This window comes from Dysidea avara, chromosome 10 (assembly GCF_963678975.1).
Source record: "Dysidea avara chromosome 10, odDysAvar1.4, whole genome shotgun sequence".
NCBI lineage: Eukaryota > Metazoa > Porifera > Demospongiae > Dictyoceratida > Dysideidae > Dysidea > Dysidea avara.
In genome coordinates, this window is record NC_089281.1 from 4,722,041 (window position 1) to 4,741,574 (window position 19,534).

The 19,534-nt window shown below is 39.4% G+C and overlaps 2 protein-coding genes across 2 annotated transcripts; one reads left to right on the forward strand and one right to left on the reverse strand.

Moving 5' to 3' along the window:
- The first annotated feature begins 423 nt into the window (after positions 1–423).
- LOC136268801 (52 kDa repressor of the inhibitor of the protein kinase-like) lies at positions 424–3,199 on the forward strand. The gene has a single exon (XM_066064263.1). It carries the CDS (start codon positions 424–426, stop codon positions 3,184–3,186), a length of 2,763 nt encoding a protein of 920 aa, XP_065920335.1. The 3' UTR covers positions 3,187–3,199.
- Positions 3,200–7,659: 4,460 nt separating this feature from the next.
- On the reverse strand, positions 7,660–19,422 carry LOC136269102 (WD repeat-containing protein 20-like). Its single transcript, XM_066064572.1, has 4 exons — positions 19,101–19,422; positions 18,867–19,052; positions 9,324–10,706; positions 7,660–7,897 (listed from the first exon to the last, which is right to left on the reverse strand). The coding sequence occupies exons 1-4, from the start codon at positions 19,356–19,358 to the stop codon at positions 7,841–7,843; spliced, it is 1,884 nt and encodes a 627-aa protein (XP_065920644.1). The 5' UTR covers positions 19,359–19,422; the 3' UTR covers positions 7,660–7,840.
- Positions 19,423–19,534: the final 112 nt, after the last annotated feature.

Here is a 19,534-nt window from a genome sequence, read left to right on the forward strand (position 1 = left end):
TAAAAGGGTCCCTTTAGGATAAATTGTATCTGTACACTGTAGTGTAGTTAGAGCAGTAGCAGCTAAGAAAAGCAGTAGCAGCTAACAGTTACTGTATAAGAACAAAAGTTTTACCGTAGCCCCCTTCCCTCCACCCTGAATCCACCAAAGAATTAGATTGAATCTGGAAGTGATTTTGACTGAAAAGAACAATTGTATGTAGCTACTAGCTAGAATTTCAGACAGTGTACTAGCTGTTTAGAAGAAACACTGTAAAGCTAGCTACAGCATATAGTTTAAAAACTTGTTGGCAGCTGTGCTATTATGTCCATTTAACAACTGCAGCTGTAAATGAACAAAACCATAATAATAAATGTCCACCTGAAGGTTTTGCTTCAAATAAAGTGCACTGTTAGTGTAGATGCCATGTGCTAGTTTGTACAGATGTCCAGGTCTATTTTAGATTATTTTAGATCAAAAGTTATAGCCCAACAAGGACAGAATCCTCTAAGTGAAACCCTTACTACTGATGGAAGTAACAGTGACAGTGAAGTTGGGGAAGAAGGTTTGATTGACAATGAGACTGAGTCTGGAAGTGAAACTCCAGTCACAATCACTAATGAAAGTGGTATCAACAATGACAGTGATGGGAATGAATGTCAATCTCAGGGCATAAATGAAGAGACAGAGGCTACCCCTTCCACTACTGAAAGTATTAGAGTTAATGCGGATTTCATTGAAGCAGCTAACTGGCCAGATAATTTGACAGTGAGCCTTCAACAATCAACTGGTGAGCTTTGCCGTGAGGTTGCACCAGAAACTTTCCATGATAGTGATCCTGTTGAATTTAATAGCAATGGTGAGCCATCTTATCCTAACGTGAACTTTGTATCTAACTCAGAATCTAGTGATATTCTGCAAGTGGCCATTAGTAGATCAAGAATAATAAAAGATCATGAAAAATATGAATTGATTACTTCATCACAAAGCAATCTAAGGAGCACTGATTTTGACACAGTCTACTTCACTGTTTCTGGAGGAAGGAAAAGAAAACAGATAACTTTTCAATCTCGATGGCTTCAAGATTACAAATGGTTACGTTATGGTTTGGAGAATAGTCAAGGAGGATGGTGTTTGCCCTGCATTTTGTTTTTAACTGACAGTGAAAAGACACATCTCGGTGCATTTGTGTGTACGCCCTTCAAGAATTACAACAAATCCAAGGAGTTGATGGAGAGGCATGCCAAACATGCATATCATTTGAGAACAGTAGATCATGCCTTTGAATTTACAAGAAGGTGGGCTAATCCTGAATCAAGAATCGATAGTCAGTTAATTGATAAAAGCTCTAAGAATTTTAAATTTAATACTGAAGTATTGCCAACAATTGCTGAGACAGTATTATTGTGTGCAAAGCAACGAATTTCTCTCCAAGGTCACAATCAGGATAAGGTGAACTTTACACAGGAGCCATTAAGAAATGAAGGAAATTTCATTGCCATACTTAGATTGCTGGCAAAGAACAATAAAGCACTGAGCGAACACTTAATACTTGGTCCAAAGAATGCAAAATATACCAGTAAGACCGTTCAAAACGAGATACTGGAAATAGCTGCTGACCAAATTCGTGCATTTTATCGAACCTGCATACAGAAGTGTCCACATTTTTCATTAATTGCTGATGAAGCTACATCTCATGGTAAGGAGATTTTGTTGGTTTGCTTAAGGTTCTTGGAAATTGATAATGAAAATTTTCGTGTGAAGCCAATAAAGCACGAAGTGTTACTTGACTTCCATTTTCTTCAGAGGATAACTGGGAAAAGCATTGCAGATGGCATCTTGCAAGTTTTACAAAAACATGAAATTGATGTTAAAAATTGCCGAGGGCAGGCATACGATACAACAGCTTCCATGAGCTCTTCAAATTCTGGTGTACAAGCACATATAAAGAATAATGCACCAGATGCAGAATTTCAAGGTTGCTGCCTGCATAGTTTGAATCTAGTAATATGCCATTCTTCAAAGGTTCAAGCTGTAAAAAATATGATTGATAACTGTCATCAGGCGTTCTTATACTTCCACAACTCTCCAAAGAGACAACGGTTTCTTGAACACATAATTCAGCGCTTGTGTCCATCTGCCAGGAAATCTAAGATAAATGGGCTGTGTAAAACAAGATGGGTTGAACGGCATAATACTTTCACCACAATTTTAGAATTGTATCCTTACCTTATTAAGACTTGGGAACATATTTGTTCACCTGCTGATGATGACAATGAAATTTATCCTGATGGAAATACTTGGAACTGGGATTCTGAATCTCGTAGCACTGCTAATGGTTTGAAGCACATTTTTACTAGCTTTGAGCACGTGGTTGCATTTTTGCTATCAAAAGAATTATTGGAGCCGATTAAACCAATTGCAGAATGTTTACAAGGTAGACTACAAGAGGTATACTTTGGTTTTAAAAAAGTTGATGAAGTCAAGGAGCATTACAAGCAACTTCGTGAAAATGTAAATGCTGAACATAATAGAATTTATCATAAAGCTCTAAATCTATGCAGGGATATTAGCAGCAGCGAAAGTATGCCCCGTGTTATAAGAGGCCGTCAAACTAGACCAAACCCTACAGTAAGCTCACCAACTGATTACTGGAGAGTGACAATTACCATTCCTTTGTTAGACTCAATTATAAGTGAATTGGAAGCCAGATTTTCTGTAGATACACGAGCACATTATGAACTGTGTGCATTGGTGCCCACTGTAATTACCACAAAAGACGAACATCAACTGTGTACCATCTTAAAATCTAAATGGAGTCATTTTCTACCAGCAGAAGATGACCTTGACAGTGAACTTGCTAGATGGAAAGCTCACTGCAATAAATTCCATGCCACTTTAAAGGAGAAGTCTATAACTCACTTGCTGAGTGAAGATGCAGATCCAATATTCTTCCCCAATATAAGAGAACTCCTGTGCATATTGGTAATACTTCCGATTGGAAGCACTGAAGCAGAAAGGACCTTTTCTTGTCTCAGGCAAATTCATTTGTGGTTGCGCACCACTATGACGGATGAAAGACTGGGCAACCTTGGGGTGTTAGCAATGCAAGGATTTAGCTTTCAACTGAATGTTGAACAAATATGTAAAGAGTTTGCAACTAAACATAGCAGAAAAATGTGTACAAGTAGTGTTTTATATGATTAGTATGAGCTGTTAATGCTTAATTTGCATGCCGTGATATATAGTTTAATCCAGGGTGGGTGGCTAGCCACCCCATCCACCCCCCCTGGATCAGCCCCTGCAATATTTAACCTGGTGAATACATCTATCAGATCCAAGCTAGCTAAGGTGGTGCAGTTATTTTGGGAGCCAGTCGATGCATTGAATGCGATCGAGCTTCCGTTCCACGTGTTCACTGTGATCGTCTCCATCATCAGATTTCGGCAGGAAAGTCACGCAGCTATATAAGTAGTTACTACTAGTGGTACCCGCACAAAATGCGCGTGATACTAAGACAATTGTTATGTCCTATTGTGTGAATACACTTAAATTTGAACATTACTTCACATCATTACATATCAACAAAGACATGATTACGCATAGCTACTGATGTGCACACATAATTTCCTCAATTGTGTGTAATGTTGGTGGCCGTGTGCACTGGAATTTCTGCACATCTGTACAGTACTCATGCAGAACACAGTTCACATGAAGGTGGCGTATCAGGGTAGTGCTAAAAGCCGGAATGGAACGGAACGGAACCGATTGGGGCGCGCGCCAAGTAGAAGAATCATTTGAGACAGATTTTGCATGGTTTCCAACTGCCACACAGTGACTAGAATTGCGTTAGAGTTCATTTCCTTCTACTTATATGCAAGCTAGAAATCGCACTCTCGAAGTTTCTATTTAATACCCGCCACGTAGCATGTTGTGCTCTTACCAATCCATCAAATTCTGTTTAATCCTGATGTAGAATTGCTTCCTTAACATTCTAAAAGGTAAACTACTGTAGTATTTTCATGTTATAGTCGTGTCCAACTCTTCAGTAGCAGCGAGGATGGTTTTCTGAAGTCTGCAAGCATGGGCAATAATTTACGAGAGTTAACCACAGTGCATGTTAGTGGCTGTGAATCATATACTTACAGTGCTTACAAAATAATAGTTTAGCAGGTTAAATGATAGTTTTTCAGCGTAGGTAATTGCAAAACGCTTTCGTGCAGTGGGCATTAAATAGAAACTCCGAGCGAGCGATTTCTAGCATGCCTACAAGTAGAAGAAAACTAACTTCAGCACAATTCTAGTCACTATGTAATGGTAAGAAACGGCGTACAATGTGCAAAAACGATTAATTAACTTGGCGCGCGCCCCGTTCCGTTCCATTCCGTTCCGGCTTTTAGCACTACCCGGCGTATCAAGATGTGTCACATTACAATCATGCACATACATGAAAAAGATTAGTTTTGAATGGCAGGGATGTACTCAACTTCATTTTGATGATGTTGCATGAACTAACATAAAGTCATTGAGTGTGATATGAGGATCAATTTACCAATAGTTGGTGCATCACCACAATGAGCTATGTTCTAAATCAACTTGCATTTGTTACATTCATTTTGTATATTTACTGATGTAGTCAATTTGAGTAAATGAATTGTAGTTCTATTTCTACATCCTAGTCATGGTATTGTAATGTTTACTTATCGCATGACCAAGCATGTATGCAGTACAGTATTGAGTATTCAAGTTTATCAGTTGTACTGAGCAAGGTCAACACAACCATGTGGATTTGGATAGAGAAGAGTTCTTTTGTTGCTTTCTGAATCAAGGTGCATTACCAAGATGAATCCTTCATATGAAGAGTGGTTACTCTAGAGAGGTTGAGAGAGAGATTGACTGTTGGTAGAGAGGTTGTGTGTGTTCTATTAGGGTAGTTAAAAGGAGCTTCTAGAAGTTTCAGCTGTCCCTGTGGAGTTACCAAGGAGTGAAAACGTATCTTATGTCTACCTACACATTGAAGACTGCAACAGTCACTTCATGATGTTGTCCACGATTCGTATCCTGGTAAGATAGATGTATGTTTTATTAGGCCACTCCAATTGGTAATTATGTTTCTGGTCCTTTGAAAATCAGTTTTAGGTGGGGGCGGGCGAAATTCAGCAACAAAGCAACAATGAAGTGACTGCTCAATAGTGTTTGTTTGTGATTTACTGACTGTTCTATTAGAGTATATCGATCCGTACTATACACTCTGCCCATTTCTTGCAGGTTTTCACTGATAAAAGACACTCAGATAGTTAGAATTAGCATACTTGTTGTAGCCCAATATTTGTTTCTGAAATCTTGCAAGTTTTTCAAAAAGCTGATGCGGGCATTTTACTCATGTATTTCTGAAATTTCACATTCTCCAAGAAGGACGCGGGCGGTGGACCAGAAACATAATTACCAATTGGAGTGGCCTTAGAGTAGTTGAACGTAATCTTCCGTTCTTCATCTCTCATAATGGCGAATCTTCCTTGTTTAGTCTGTTAGGTAGCCTGATTGGAGTGATCATAGCTAGTTAAATTGCCACACCTACTACGACTGTTTCCTTCTCCCTTACAGTGGTGCTGCTGGTAATCCTCCGTTTTAGGTCTGTCTGTAGTCCCTGACCTGCTTATATTCATGTCGCAGTAGCTGACACTTCTCTATCCTTGTAGTGGACAGCACAGCAGGGTGCAGAGTGTGTATTCCTGGCGAGTCTTCCCTATGTAGACTGTCAAGTAGCCCGATCATAGCTCGTAGACTTGCCACACCCACTACGAAACTCTCCTTTTATACTGGTGGGTGTGATAAAAAAATTTTTTTTAGTTGCCGGATGATAGCGTACACACCAGATCACATGATCAAATTAGCTGATGTGATTGGTTAAATCATGAAAAAGTGATTGATCCTATTTCATTGTAAGCTTTTAGACCAATACGTCATCTGATTTTCTATTGGCAACGCGTGTATACCGGAACGCCGTACACGCGTATCGTAAACTTATAATGGCCATTGACAGTGATGAGTATCTCGCAACCAAGGTTAGCACGTAATGACAGACACGAAAACCACCTTATGACACATTGTTTTGGACGGGTAGTTGGTCTAGCGAGTTTGAAGCTAATCGGGGGAAAAACCAGGGAGGAGTTTTTGTTTAAAAATTTTATGGCCTCGATTTTCCGTTTCTCGTTCTGTCGTCCACAGGGGGAGAGAAACGTCTGGTGTAAGCTGGGATGGGGAAGACTGGTAACACGATAAAGGTATCCAGAAATTTATGGACACATTCGTGTCTTCCTCGGGTAGCTACGGTGGTTTAAAGGATATTTTCCGAAGTTCAACGAATCGCCACCAATCCCGGATCAAAAGATTCGCCTTAAATTTTAGATTTGAATGGTACCGATCCGATTGGAATCCGACCAAGAACGACGGGGCAGTGCCGGAAAAGAGTTACAGAATTATTATATAGATTACAGTCGTGCGTGGACTGAACAGCCTCAAAAAACAACAGTAGCTATTTATTAAAATTAGCAAGTTCCGTGTGGTTGACGGGAAGTCCCTTCCTCTAACTTGCCTGTAAACAGATCTAGATTAGCCTTAGATAATATACCCGGCACGCAGGGGTATATTATTTATGGATTAGCTAAGAGATCACGTCATAAGGCGCGGTCCCTTCTTGCTATGGGGTTTCACCGGTTTCCGGCTTTTTCAAAATGACAGCAACATTCGATCAGGTTTGAGTCTTTTTGTAAAACCGTAGTTAGCAAGTAACCTTTAGTAATCAAATTACGTAGCTGTCTACCCGATCTAGCTATACCGTAACCACAAACGTAACCTTTAAAGCTTGTTAAGCGCCTCTATAAAATAATTATCGTTTTAGCTATCATAGCTTAGGCCACAGTGCGATCATCTATGGTGGGATAAGGCATCACATCTCGGGGCTGGGGGAAGCATCAAATTAGTAGTCAGACAAAGCTATCAAAATAACTTGGTGATGGTAAATTTTCATGGATAACTTGTTTACAGTAAAATATTGGCCAGGCTCTTGCCTGGGCACTTCCCCCAGCCCTGCATCTTTCTGTGTAGGCCCACTAAGATTCAACCATTTATTAGGGTGATTTTATCCATAGTTAGCTGATTAGACTTCAATATAATAGCTACAATGTGGCTAGAGTTGGAAATTTTCTAGAACCACCCCTGCATATCATCGGAGGATTCACCTGCAGGGGCGGATCCAGAGGAGCTTCTGAAACTGGTCAAGTATATAATGTTTTTTCAGGTAATCAAAATTAACGTTCACATCAAAATACTCTAATAGAGCAGTCACAGTTAGTAGCAATTCCTAACGCCAGCTCTTAAAGATTCTTTTGGTGAAAATTGTTACTAGATTCAATCTCTTACCTTCAAACTAGGGGAAGCCCCTAGATTTAGTGTGCATGCAACAGAAAATTTGCAAACCTGTCACCAAAATTCCTGGAGCTGCCCTTGTAAGAAAAGGGTTTACTACAAGACAAGGTGAATCTCCATACCAAGCTTGGTTTGAATACTTCAAAAAAATCACACGAAATGTGTAATTCCTCAATTCTATAGACTGATATGCCAACTTGACATTTACAGCAAAATTAAAGTACAACAAAGCAGTTAGAATTTCATGCTCAATTAACACACTTGTTAACATGTGGTTCGTTTTTTTAAAAAGAAACAATCACACAATATTATTAAATAATAAAATATACACCACTCCTAATTATGTAGTATAGCTAAATAGAACTATTGTACACAATGATAAAATCTATATACACTTCCAATACAAAGAAATTATAAAACTCTTTTAACGCAATTAAATACGCGTAGACATCAGGTGAGAATCGTCAGAAAACGAGTATGGAACATGATCCTGAAACAAACAGAAAACAGACACAACAGTATAATAAAGCAAAAAAAAAATAAAAAAATCCACACACGATACATAAGATAAATGATCCATATACGCAATAACTTTCTACAACACAACACACAAGATAACACAATGTGGCATACTTGAGGAATATTTTACTACAAAACTGTAAATTGGTCATTGTAATATCACCAAAAATGTGTGTACAAAGCGACCTGCTTAGGTTAGGAAATTTGGGTCCAAAGGTTTGATTTGATTTATTATTTATCCTCTAGGTAATCGGCATAAGCCGTTCTTCCTTACCAAAGCAACTGAATACATATACAACAACACAAAGAACAAAGTACAAACAAATACAAAACAAGGTGACTTGCAATGACATGCAAAGTACAGTGAAACATCATATAAGTATAACTCAGTGACCTAAAGAGTGGCTGCTACATCTTTTATAAACTAGTAGCTGCTATAATGAGGTTTCGCTGCATTACGATTGCGTGATATTTCTTGAATGGAGGCTCAGGACATATTACCTTGGGTCAGTGTATGTTCTATCACGGGACGATGATTGTTTTTGTGGTAGAATTTGTTATTAAAACATACACATACTGTCTGGCACCTGACACACACAACACACGACACACACACGACACAACACACACTACATAGACAGACAGACAGACAGACACACAGGTGTGGACAAACAACAACAGTACAAACACAAGAACATAAAAGGTAGGTAAAAAAAGCACCTAAATGGCTGGCATGTATATATTGACCCTGCAGCCAATATCTAGTAGTCATTGGCAAATTATTCCCTTTTAGCATTAAGTACATCCACTTGTACACAAATGTGGCCATCTCAGTAAAAACCCACCTAGTTCACAAAAGCATGCATTATGAGAAAAAACTTTATTTTTTAAATGGTGAAATTATGCATGCCACAAAGTAAAAAATAATGCAAAATTTAATCAAGCCATTACTCAAAGAAGCAAGACTCAGATCGATTGAACCTATACACTGTCTTATTCGCCTACTCATGGAGAATTATATGTCCTTTTAGCAGATGAAAACAAGATCATTGTTATAAAACGTGTATGCACAAGTGAAACTATGCCTTGATAGATTTGCCAAAACATTTTCACCAATGCAGGTTATGGCTACAAATTTAGTGCCTGTATATTGATTTCTTTGCTCCTTCTACTGTCCAGTGCTACAATTCCAAAACTTACTACCTACCACAATAGACTAAGGCTTCCATTCCTTGGACACTGTAGATAATGCTGAGGGAAAAAAAAATGAAATTCGGAAGTTGTGCAGGTTTTTGCTGAGATGGTCAAACATGATACGTACTAACTCAGCACAATGCTAATGTTAGTAGACAGGTAACATTGCCATGACTAGATTACTTATAAACACAAGTATATACCTTTTTATGTGATTGTGATGAAGGAACATCGCTGGAGGCTGAAGTAACTTCATCAGGACTATCCGAACGTTCCGACCCATCTGGACGCGTCCAACACTGAATGAACCCATCCTGGGTTGCTACAAACACACAGTCTTCTCTAAAACATAAACCAGTTAATCGTTCAGACCAAATCTTCTTGTTCACTAGAGGTTCCATAAGATTCACCTCGCTCATCTTCGGAGCAGTATCATCACTGACTGTGAACTCTCCAAAACCACTGCTAGCAGAATTGACACGATGGTGGCTTGGGCTAACAAACATGTTACGTAATTTCTTAGGAAATTTTTTATCCTTGTGTGAGCGGCCCTTCTTTTTCCCGGTTGGAGAAAGGCTTCTTTCTTTTAAATTTTTAGCATTGTTCACCTGCAAATGAGCGTCGTTTACTGTAACTACAGGTAGACTAGACTCCATTTTCACTTGTGAGTCTGGTAAATGAGTTTCAGTTTCTTGAGTTACACTTCCTCCCTGGGATACAGATTCCTCTGGCCTGGGAGACATGGACTGACTTGATGGACTCAGTGAGGAAAGTGCATCACCTCTATCATCTGGTAAATGGCTGGTACTTTGATCAGCCAGAAACTTTGAGTCTCTACGGTAAGATCTAAGTCGTGTAAACGGTCGTCGTATCTTTAGTGCATCTCCAGAAAGCTCCCATAGTAAAATGTGAGTGTCCTGGCCCACAGAGCCAAACCGGTAAGAAATGACACCCAACTTTCTTTCTTCAACAACCTGTTTCGGAATACTAGAAGATCTTGGCCTCATGTCATTTTCATTGTCTACTATTTCAACACCTGTCGATTCACCAGCACTACTAGTGTATGGGTCAAACGCAACAGCATTGATCCATGATTTGTGGCCTTCTCCTCTTGCAATAATTTTACGGTGTTGGAATGACCAAACGTTCACCATATCATCTTCACCTCCTGTCACAATGTAATTGCCATCAGGACTCCAACAAACACAAAGCAGTGCTCCAAAATAGCTTCTCATTTTTCCATATAACTCATGCATTTTAAAGTTGTATACTCGCAGATACCCATCCTGGCTTACCACAGCCAAGTGAGTGCAGTCTGGGGAAAAAGCTATTTCATTCACAGATCCATGGCCCACAGACCACTTCTCTAAAATTTGACACTTTTGCTTTGACTTGCATGTGTAAATTTTTGTACTTTCTGACTCCAGTTCTTTGGTCAAACCAAACTGTACTTTAGTTCCGCTGACCTTCTGCTTACATTCAGTGTCCCAGAGGTATATGTGGCCACTTCTATGGCCAGTGACGAACATTGTCTCACAGCCAGGGAACCATTTGATGCATGTCACTTGAGTATTGTCAACAGAACCCTACGGAGAACACCAAGATTAACATATGAATAGGGTACACATGTAATGTAACACTGTCCACATTCACTGAAATGATAGTTCCCACACACACACACACACGCACAAGCAAAGCCTTTGGCTGCAGCTGGACACATGGTTCCACCTATCCAGTGTACCAGCACTGGGACACTTGTGCACTACTCGCGTGCTAAGAGTCAGCACAGGCAAATCCTCCTGGGGCAGGGCTAGTAACCCACAGGAGGCTACCATGTCTCATAGGTGAAGGTGTGGGCACCCGAAATCCACCTCGACCTTCACTAACTATGCGAGACATGGACAGTTGCATTTGCTTTCCCAGTTAACACCAGGTCACCATTTAACAGGCAAACTGGAACAATGTGAGAGAAGCTTCTTGCTCAAGGAAACAACAACAACACCAATTTCGCATAACCAGGCATCAAACCTGGGACCATTCAATTACCAGGCCGATGCTCTAGCCACTTGACTATGCACACACACGCATGCACTAGAAAGAAGGGTTTGTAATTCGGGCGTCACTATTCAGTGGACTGGACTACTGGACTGGAACACTGGACTGGACTACTGGACTGACATATTTTTGGTTTTTGCACATTCTATGGTTGGATTTACGGAGTCTTGCTAGTAAGAACCCTTTGGGCACCTGCAGCCCACTTCTAAACACTGAAGACAAACAGTGGAATATGCGAAAACTGTCTCTTAATAATTTCGCTACTGTTCATTATGCTACTATACAACACTTATTCCTTACCTGGTGTGAAGTAATGCTGCAGGCAGTGCAGGGAATTCCGCCAGTGAATGTGACAGCAATAGTTAACCAGCAATCAACTAGCCAGTAGACAATATCCTTCAAGATATATCCTTAGAGCAAGCTTGAGGAGCAAGCTAGTCTCATTAGTCTTGCTCTCACTAGTCTCGCTGTTTCAGTGTAGGGGCTTATCAAATAAAGATTATAAGCGCCCATGCTGAAATATCTCTAATTGGTAAGCCCCTGCACTGACTAGAGAGGTCTGGCCATGCTGGCGAGACTAGCTTGCTCCTCAAGGATATCTTGAAAGATTGTCTACTGGCTAATTGATCGCTGGTTAACTATAATATATTGCTGTCATATTCAGTTCCCTGCACTGCCTGCAGCATTACTACACACCAGGTAAGGAATAAGTGTTGTATAGTGGCATAATGAACAATAGCGAAATTATTAAGAGACAGTTTTCGCATATTCCACTGTTTGTCTTCAGTGTTTAGAAGTGGACTGCAGGTGCCCTAAGGTTGCTTACTAGCAAGATCCCATGAATCCAACCATAGAATGTGTAAAAACCAAAAATATGTCAGTCCAGTAGTCCAGTCCAGTGTTCCAGTCCAGTAGTCCAGTCCACTGAATAGTAACCCCATTGTAATTCACTACAACTAAAGAACTATTAAATATCATGTCATGGATTTCAATTTCCGGAATTCGAAAAAGATTACACAATACTACATACTGAAACAACAAAGTTGAACAGTTGCTATGGCAATGTCTTTTATTACATTCATGGTCACTGTAGGCCATCAGGTACTAAATGTTTCCTTAACAACCAATTAACAACAACAATTAAGGATCCTCTGATCTGCCAATAGGAGACCTTTTCAGGACTTCTTTACAGTTTACATACTAAAAGCTTCCAAACTTTACAGGATTTGTGAAGAGTATTCAATATTATGGTGTTGGATAGTGGAAGCACATCATGATAAGTCCTAGCATGTTTTAAGTCTGTTTTGTTGCATTGCACATTTTGAAGTGATTTAACAATTCAAAACTATATCAATACAGTGCTCAAAACCCAGTAACTGCAGGCCAGAACAAAATTTGTGCTGCAGTTACTGACTTTTGGTCTGCAGCACTAACATTACATGCTAATATAACAAGGGTCTGGGGAGATCCTCTGAAATTGAATTTGACAGTGATCTACTATTAATATTTGCTTGACTTTTATTAGTGTGACTGGTAATTTAGTCGGGTTATTTTTACATGTTCAGCAGTAGAAAGTATTGGTCAGTTGTACAAGGAATTTGAACAGAAACTGCCTACTGTTATTTTGAGCTCTGTCAATACCACACATACTTCCTGTGCAAGACCTTCCTACACCCCCCAAATTGCATTCTAAAATAGCAGTTGAAATAACTGTGAGATTCAAGTACATTGACGTCTTTGATATCAGTATGACCAGCACTGTCATCCACACAAATTCTCCTACAACTATCAAACTGAAAGGTACACAGTTTACTCCAGTAAAGGACCAAACTATATCACCATTGTCCAGCTTACAATAAGACAGTTCAACAGGCATACACTGTGCTTTCAATTATTTTTAAAAGCTACATGCCAGATGTGTATCTTGTGACCCCATTAGCCGCAATAGATGTCATGCCCCTTTGTAACTGCCAAATACAGGCAAATGCTCATGCACACAATACTTCATAGAATATATCATATATCATGACATGTTGCTGTAAGTGTACCGTATAGCAGACTTTTCTCTCACACAAGTTGATGTGCGAAAATAAATCATGCAACATTACAATCCTCGCAAGAATTTATTACTCCTGCTAACAAGCATTTGCATAGATGTAAAGCAATACATTCAAAATTAGTATGTTTCATTGTATCTGTGATGGATTTACGTAGGCAACTACAGTTTGCTGGAGAAAAAGGGTAACCGTTTTGTGCTACTCAGCAATGTTCAGTGAAGAAAAACAGGTTGTGTATGAAAACAAGCAACTCGAGCTGTTTGGCTAAATTTTACAGGTGCTAAAACCTCTTATCACCATTTTCAAAGACAGACTGGAACACCATTATGTGCTACTTAATTAGGAACAATCATTTGATTTTATAATATGTACGTGATACCAAGAGTTCATAATAAATATATGTATATATACGTATATACTGAGGAGAGTATCCTACTCTCATATACCCCTGTAGAAGGGCGTATCATGAAATTATGATGTAGCACTTCTGAGTTAGCCTGTTTTTCTTTGTATAATTAATAGTGATGCACCGATACCGATACTAGTATTGGTATCGGCCCTATTTTGGCGGTATCGGACTTGTATTGGTAAAGCTATAAATGCCCGATACTTTAAATGACGTCATTTAATTACTTATCAAGATGGCGGCGTACATAGCGCATTGAACGGAGTTGAGCAAAAGCTGATATACCGTACAGCGTAATAATTTGACGGGGGGAAATTTTGATGAATTCACTCATTGTCAAATATTTACGAGGAAAATTTGGACGAATGTGCTGACTTCAGTATTCTAATTAACCAGTCACGTGAGCTTTGACGAGGAAAAATTTGACGAATTGCAACAATTCGTCAAATTCGTCAAAATTCCCCCCATCGAATTATTACGCTGTATGGTAAGCCATGAATTCCTTAAAAGAAGCCAGCTACTAGCGTTATTAGCACAGTGGAAACTGAAGTAAGCCACGAAATTAGATTTATTGAAGCCATAAACTTATCTTCGCACGTAATTGATAGCCACAAATCCAGCAAATTGCAGTTGATGGGATTAGCAAATGAGTTTAGTAAGCTAAATCACTAGCTGTTTCTTGAGAGAAATTCCTGTGCGGCAAAGTATCGGTATCGGATCGATATCAGCCATTTCTGGCCTCAAATGTATCAGTATCGGATCGGTAGTGAAAAAGTGGTATTGGTGCATCACTAATAATCAATGATGCATTAGTTGAGAATGATATTGATTGAACGCGGGCCTAACAACGTCGCTAGCAACCAAATTAACTCCAGCTCTAAGCATTTCTCACCGAACTATAATCATTCATTCATTCATGGGTTAAGACCACTTCGTAGGCATTTCTTGCTAGGCCATTCACGAATACGACTATCCTGAGCATTGCGATTATGAAATGGTGCTAATGATTCTTGTACTTCTATGGCTGCTCATACACCACAAACCGCAAGATCTTGTTGTTACATCGTAACTTCACAGTACACCCTTCTACAGGGAGTAGGATACTCTCCTCAGTATCTATATATATATATTATATAGTTATATAACGGCCACGAGTGCTCTGCCTGATATAAACGCACGAGCCTGAGGGCCGTCAGGCCCGAAGGCAAGTGCGTTTATACAGGCAGAGCACGAGTGCACATTGTATAACTGTTATGTACCATTCACCTAATAGGTGGGGAGAGTCTCATAAGACATAACGTCACCAATATGTATAATGTTTACCAAGCAGCCAATGGCGATTGAAAAAGCCAACGCGGTGGCCACAACTCTAGTCTACAATATATAAACGTACTTATACACCTTACTAGTCTGGTGCCATCTGAGCTCAGATTAAACTGTAGTCCACTTCGACAATGACTCAATAAAATTATTATATTCTAAATAATACTCACCTTTATGTTCAATTGTGGTAACTGGTTTTTGTCATGCCATCAGATTCGAGTTTAGCCAGTGTGAATAGTAAGAATTAGACTAGTATCATTTAGTAGTTTGGTTTTGTTTACTTAAACTGTCTATTAGCTGCTTTTTTTTTCGCTAGAGAAAATCACTATGGCGATTAGTCTGGCGCTTAGTCTATATGGCGACTGAGTGATCACGCTGGCATGGTGAGCACTACATGATGAGAGTCGAACAGCGAATGCAGGTTAGTTATATAATTATCCTATAGCGTACTAGCTTTCAATATCTCAGGTGGCTGCAGTACTGTAGAGGGAACGTCAGGGATTTTTCTAGGGGGGGCAAAGGGGGCATTTTTCCCCTCCTGAAAATGATTTTGCCCCCCCCTGAACTCTGCCTCAACCAGCCTGAGTAAATAGGTGATTTAGCCTAATTTAAGCTCTGCCCCCCCCCCCCCCCCCCTCCCCCCTCAATTTCTGAAAAACTCGGATCGCTCCCCTCAATTTATTTTCTAGAAAAATCCCTGAACGTCATTGCAACGTTCGGCTTGGTTACCCACAATCAATGTTAGAAACCTGGCCTTTATAAGTGTTACAGCTGGACCTTTACATGTCAGGCTATAAAAGAATTCGAGTGATCTGTGAGGTACCTTTCCACCTATTAGGTGAGGTGTAGTAGTGGTCTCAGCTGCTGGCACTTGTGCATTGCTGCACAAAACTGCAGCCAGTGCAATATCTGTATATTGCACTGCAGCCGGTGCATTATAACTTATAATGCACTCGTTGTGGTCTACAAAACTGCAACCAGTGCGTTATAAGTTATAATGCACTCACTGTGGTCTGCAGCAGTGCAATATACAAATTATGGCACTGGCGGTGCCTTTGAACTGCCCACGCAGAGTGGTACATATATGTTATGAACTCTTGGTCTCTTATTGAATTTGTACATTATTAATTAATAAAATAATAATAAACACAAAACTCTATACCATATTTATTTGGTTAAATGCCACAGTATTTATTATCATAGTTAGTAAAATCAATGCAACAACTATTCAAATTCGACCACAACCCAATGATCAAAAATGACACTGAAGCCCTTATTTTTAAAATTGATCGTGGCACCATTAAAGTGTGTGGCTACTATTAAGGTGCGATGATTAACCAAGTAAAGATGGCACATGCAAACTGCCCTAAAAGGGATATTAAAGCTCTCACAATAAAAACGGACGTGTAAAATTTACACCAAAGGACTGTGAACTTTACAAACACTACATTTTAGCCTTTGCATATAGTATAATTATTGTATAGTAACTACAATCTAACAATGGTAAAATGAGACACACTAATTTTATTAACATACTCATTAGGTGTCAGATTAGAGGGGTTTAAGGACTTACTGTATCCAAATGCTACGTAGTCATCATCTGATACTACATTGCAACACAGCAAATTACATCAAGACACAATAAGTATGAGCAACTGATAAGGATGCATCGTCTTAGCACTAGTTAGCAGTAGCTTCTAATTCATTACATTGTTACAGACAATGCTTAAACAGTTTATGAAATTAATTGAAACACTCCTTCCATTGTTAATGTGCATGACAGAACCACTACATGAAAAGTAGAATACAGTACAGTATAGTAAGGTTTGGGCTCCCTGCCAAAAATATCTAAAGGAGGACAAAAGTAATTCCATGATGCATCCATTGTAGATGCTGCGATAGGTGAAGGGAATTTCTTGGGCCTAAGTAACAGCTAACAGTCAAACCTATAGCGTTACTTGTGGTCAAGTTATGCTTGCATGAGTTAATCATGGAAAATTTAAAATCTTGTAGGGAAGAGTTTGGGGTCACTCTGAAATTTTTACTTGGATATGATTGTTAGACAATGTTGCCAAGCCGTCAAGTGTAGCTGGATTGTGGGTCGAGGGTAGCACATAATGGCCTCCTGTGCTGAATATCATGCTAATAGTGGAAACCAACTGTAATTTCCATAGTGATAGGATTGATTGCAGGGGTGTTTTCTGTATTATATCTTCATTTGTTGTGCTGTGCAACAGGTGCTGAAAATGAAGTTGAATGGAAAAGTCAGGGCGTATGTCTAGACTAAAATATAGTTTTATGATAAGTCTGATACCATATTATCCTGTTATGTGGTGTGCACTGGTTCAACAGTCACAGTTGTGTTACAAGTAAACAAGTACAAGGAAAACTTGGGAATTGTTAGTTCAAGTAGAGGGGTCATAGAAATAAAACAATGAACCAATGATAGTTGCCTATTCCTGTATATATACTAGTACACGTTGCAGTTATGGCTTTACTATTGACAAGCTTATTACACTGAGGTAGGGATTATATACCTGCAAGTGTAGGAGACTTCCTTTGTTTCATCACTTTCTTATTTCTATGACCCCTACTCAAATGCAAGTACTTGTTTGCATACTAACATCACTGCATCACAGCTGGAATACCATGATATCTCACACAAAACTAACTATATCATGCACAATTGATTAGCTAGAAAAGTCAACCTGGACCCTTCAGTGGAAGAACCTGTTGCAGATTTGCACACAAGGGGTACCACCACTTCTAAAATGAGGATAAGTGCAAGGCTCAACTTTTCTAAACAATAAGCATTCCATCAATAAGATATTTAGCAGCAGACTGGCAGCCATACAAACCTCCCAACAGAATTGCACATAACAGTATTTGCAGTGTTCAGTCACTATTGAAAATAAACTACCCAGTTCTGAAATGTGCAGTGAATGCTTATTTTTTTATTTTATTTGAAGGTCTGTAGGACCTACAGCCTGTTTAAAGTTGTTACAGAAATTATGTTTGAAAAGGTGGAGAAAGGAGAAAAAATCCATGACTGGACCTGGACAGCCTCGAACCTGTAGTTCTCCGATTAACGCCCAAACGCTGCCAGGTGGTCAGGATGTCTTCTCCTTGTTTATTTCAAGTATTTGTATCCATAGGAACTCTAGAGAGTGACTTATTATCTCAAAGTATCCCCCAAGTGGACATTATTTTAGTCACAGTTCATAGGACAGATACTCCCATTCAGTATGGTGCTAATATTTTACTACAGAAAGACAACAGATGTCTTTTCTATACGGTTACACTTTTAGCCGCATAAAAGTATTTGGCTTATTTGGTCACAGTCACATACACTACATAGTCATAGAATTTGAAATTGAAACATTCATGCATCCCTGAAACATGCAACTTCTTGGAGAATCAGTCGTAATTACTATGAAAGGACAAGTAACAACTTGTAGGCTGTACCTAAACACATATCAATGGTCAGCATTAGGGCTGTGTGATAATAACAATAACATGATTATCGTGATATCTATCCCATTATTGTCATAAAGATAATGAATTTTCTACTAACGATATCTCAAGATAATAGTAAATCTGTCGACTATTGTATATTAAAAGCAGGCTGATGTACCTTGTAAGGTCACAATCAGCTGTGGTAATGCTGAAAAAGGCAATTTTTCCAAGGGATACTAACCGTAAACAATTATAACTACACAAAACTGTGCTTGTAAAAGTACTCTACACAACGTTTCATTATCAAGATATTATTTATTGTGGTAAAATGGTTTTACTTATTGAAATATAGGTTATTTCATGATTGTACAGCCCTAGTCAGCATTTCTCATAGTGGCATTACAGGGTCAGGTGAACGTGAACAGACTACACACGTAACTAAGACTTACATCATCATTAAACACTGCTAGAGACTCTTTATTCAGTGGGTTAAGGTGCTGTACTGCTCCACTGGAGAATCCCACTAGCAAATCCAGGTGGTTTGTATCAGTGGTCATCTGGTTGAAGTCATGGCAGACCGGCACAACTGTTCCCTTATATATATGTTTGTCTATCGGCTTGTTCAGGTCTGGACGCTGTAAAATTCTAAATAATGCCCATCATATTATAAGGCATTTTTTTACCTCGCCTGTTTTGCATTGCTCGTAGCAGTAGAGTTCCTTTCCGACATTAAACGCGATCCATCCCTTCGCGTTTGTTCCACGAGTACGCACCAGCGACAAATGTACTGGTAAGCTCTGCTTGTTAAAATAAGGCGCCTTAGTTGGCCGCGAATAACTTGACATCTTAGAGTTTTGGTAGACGCCTTCCTTCGTTTTAAAACTTTCGCGATAGTCAGGCGGCTTCTCCGTTAAACGAGCAGGGGAGAAACCGGTTGCCATTTTGCTCTGCCTTAGTTTCCGTGCGCTTCGAATAGAGTGTACCAGTCCGCCTATTAATTATCGTTTGCGGCCCGCGCTGAATTGTTGCCGCCCAACCGCTCGATTACCAGACGACCTTCGCGTGATTGATCGCGTGGCGGATGGGAGACGAGACTAGGACATCAGTACGTCCTCTT

What these genes read in the sequence shown, in the direction of transcription:
- LOC136268801 (XM_066064263.1), top strand. Translation starts at nt 424, where the DNA reads ATGTCCAGGTCTATTTTAGATTATTTTAGATCAAAAGTTATAGCCCAA.
- LOC136269102 (XM_066064572.1), bottom strand. Translation starts at nt 19,358, where the DNA reads ATGGCAACCGGTTTCTCCCCTGCTCGTTTAACGGAGAAGCCGCCTGAC. An exon ending in TAGCAGTGTTTAATGATGAT is followed by an intron (nt 10,707 to 18,866) that starts GTAAGTCTTAGT and finishes TGTTCTCCGTAG; the next exon opens with GGTTCTGTTGACAATACTCA. An exon ending in CATCACAATCACATAAAAAG is followed by an intron (nt 7,898 to 9,323) that starts GTATATACTTGT and finishes TGTTTGTTTCAG; the next exon opens with GATCATGTTCCATACTCGTT.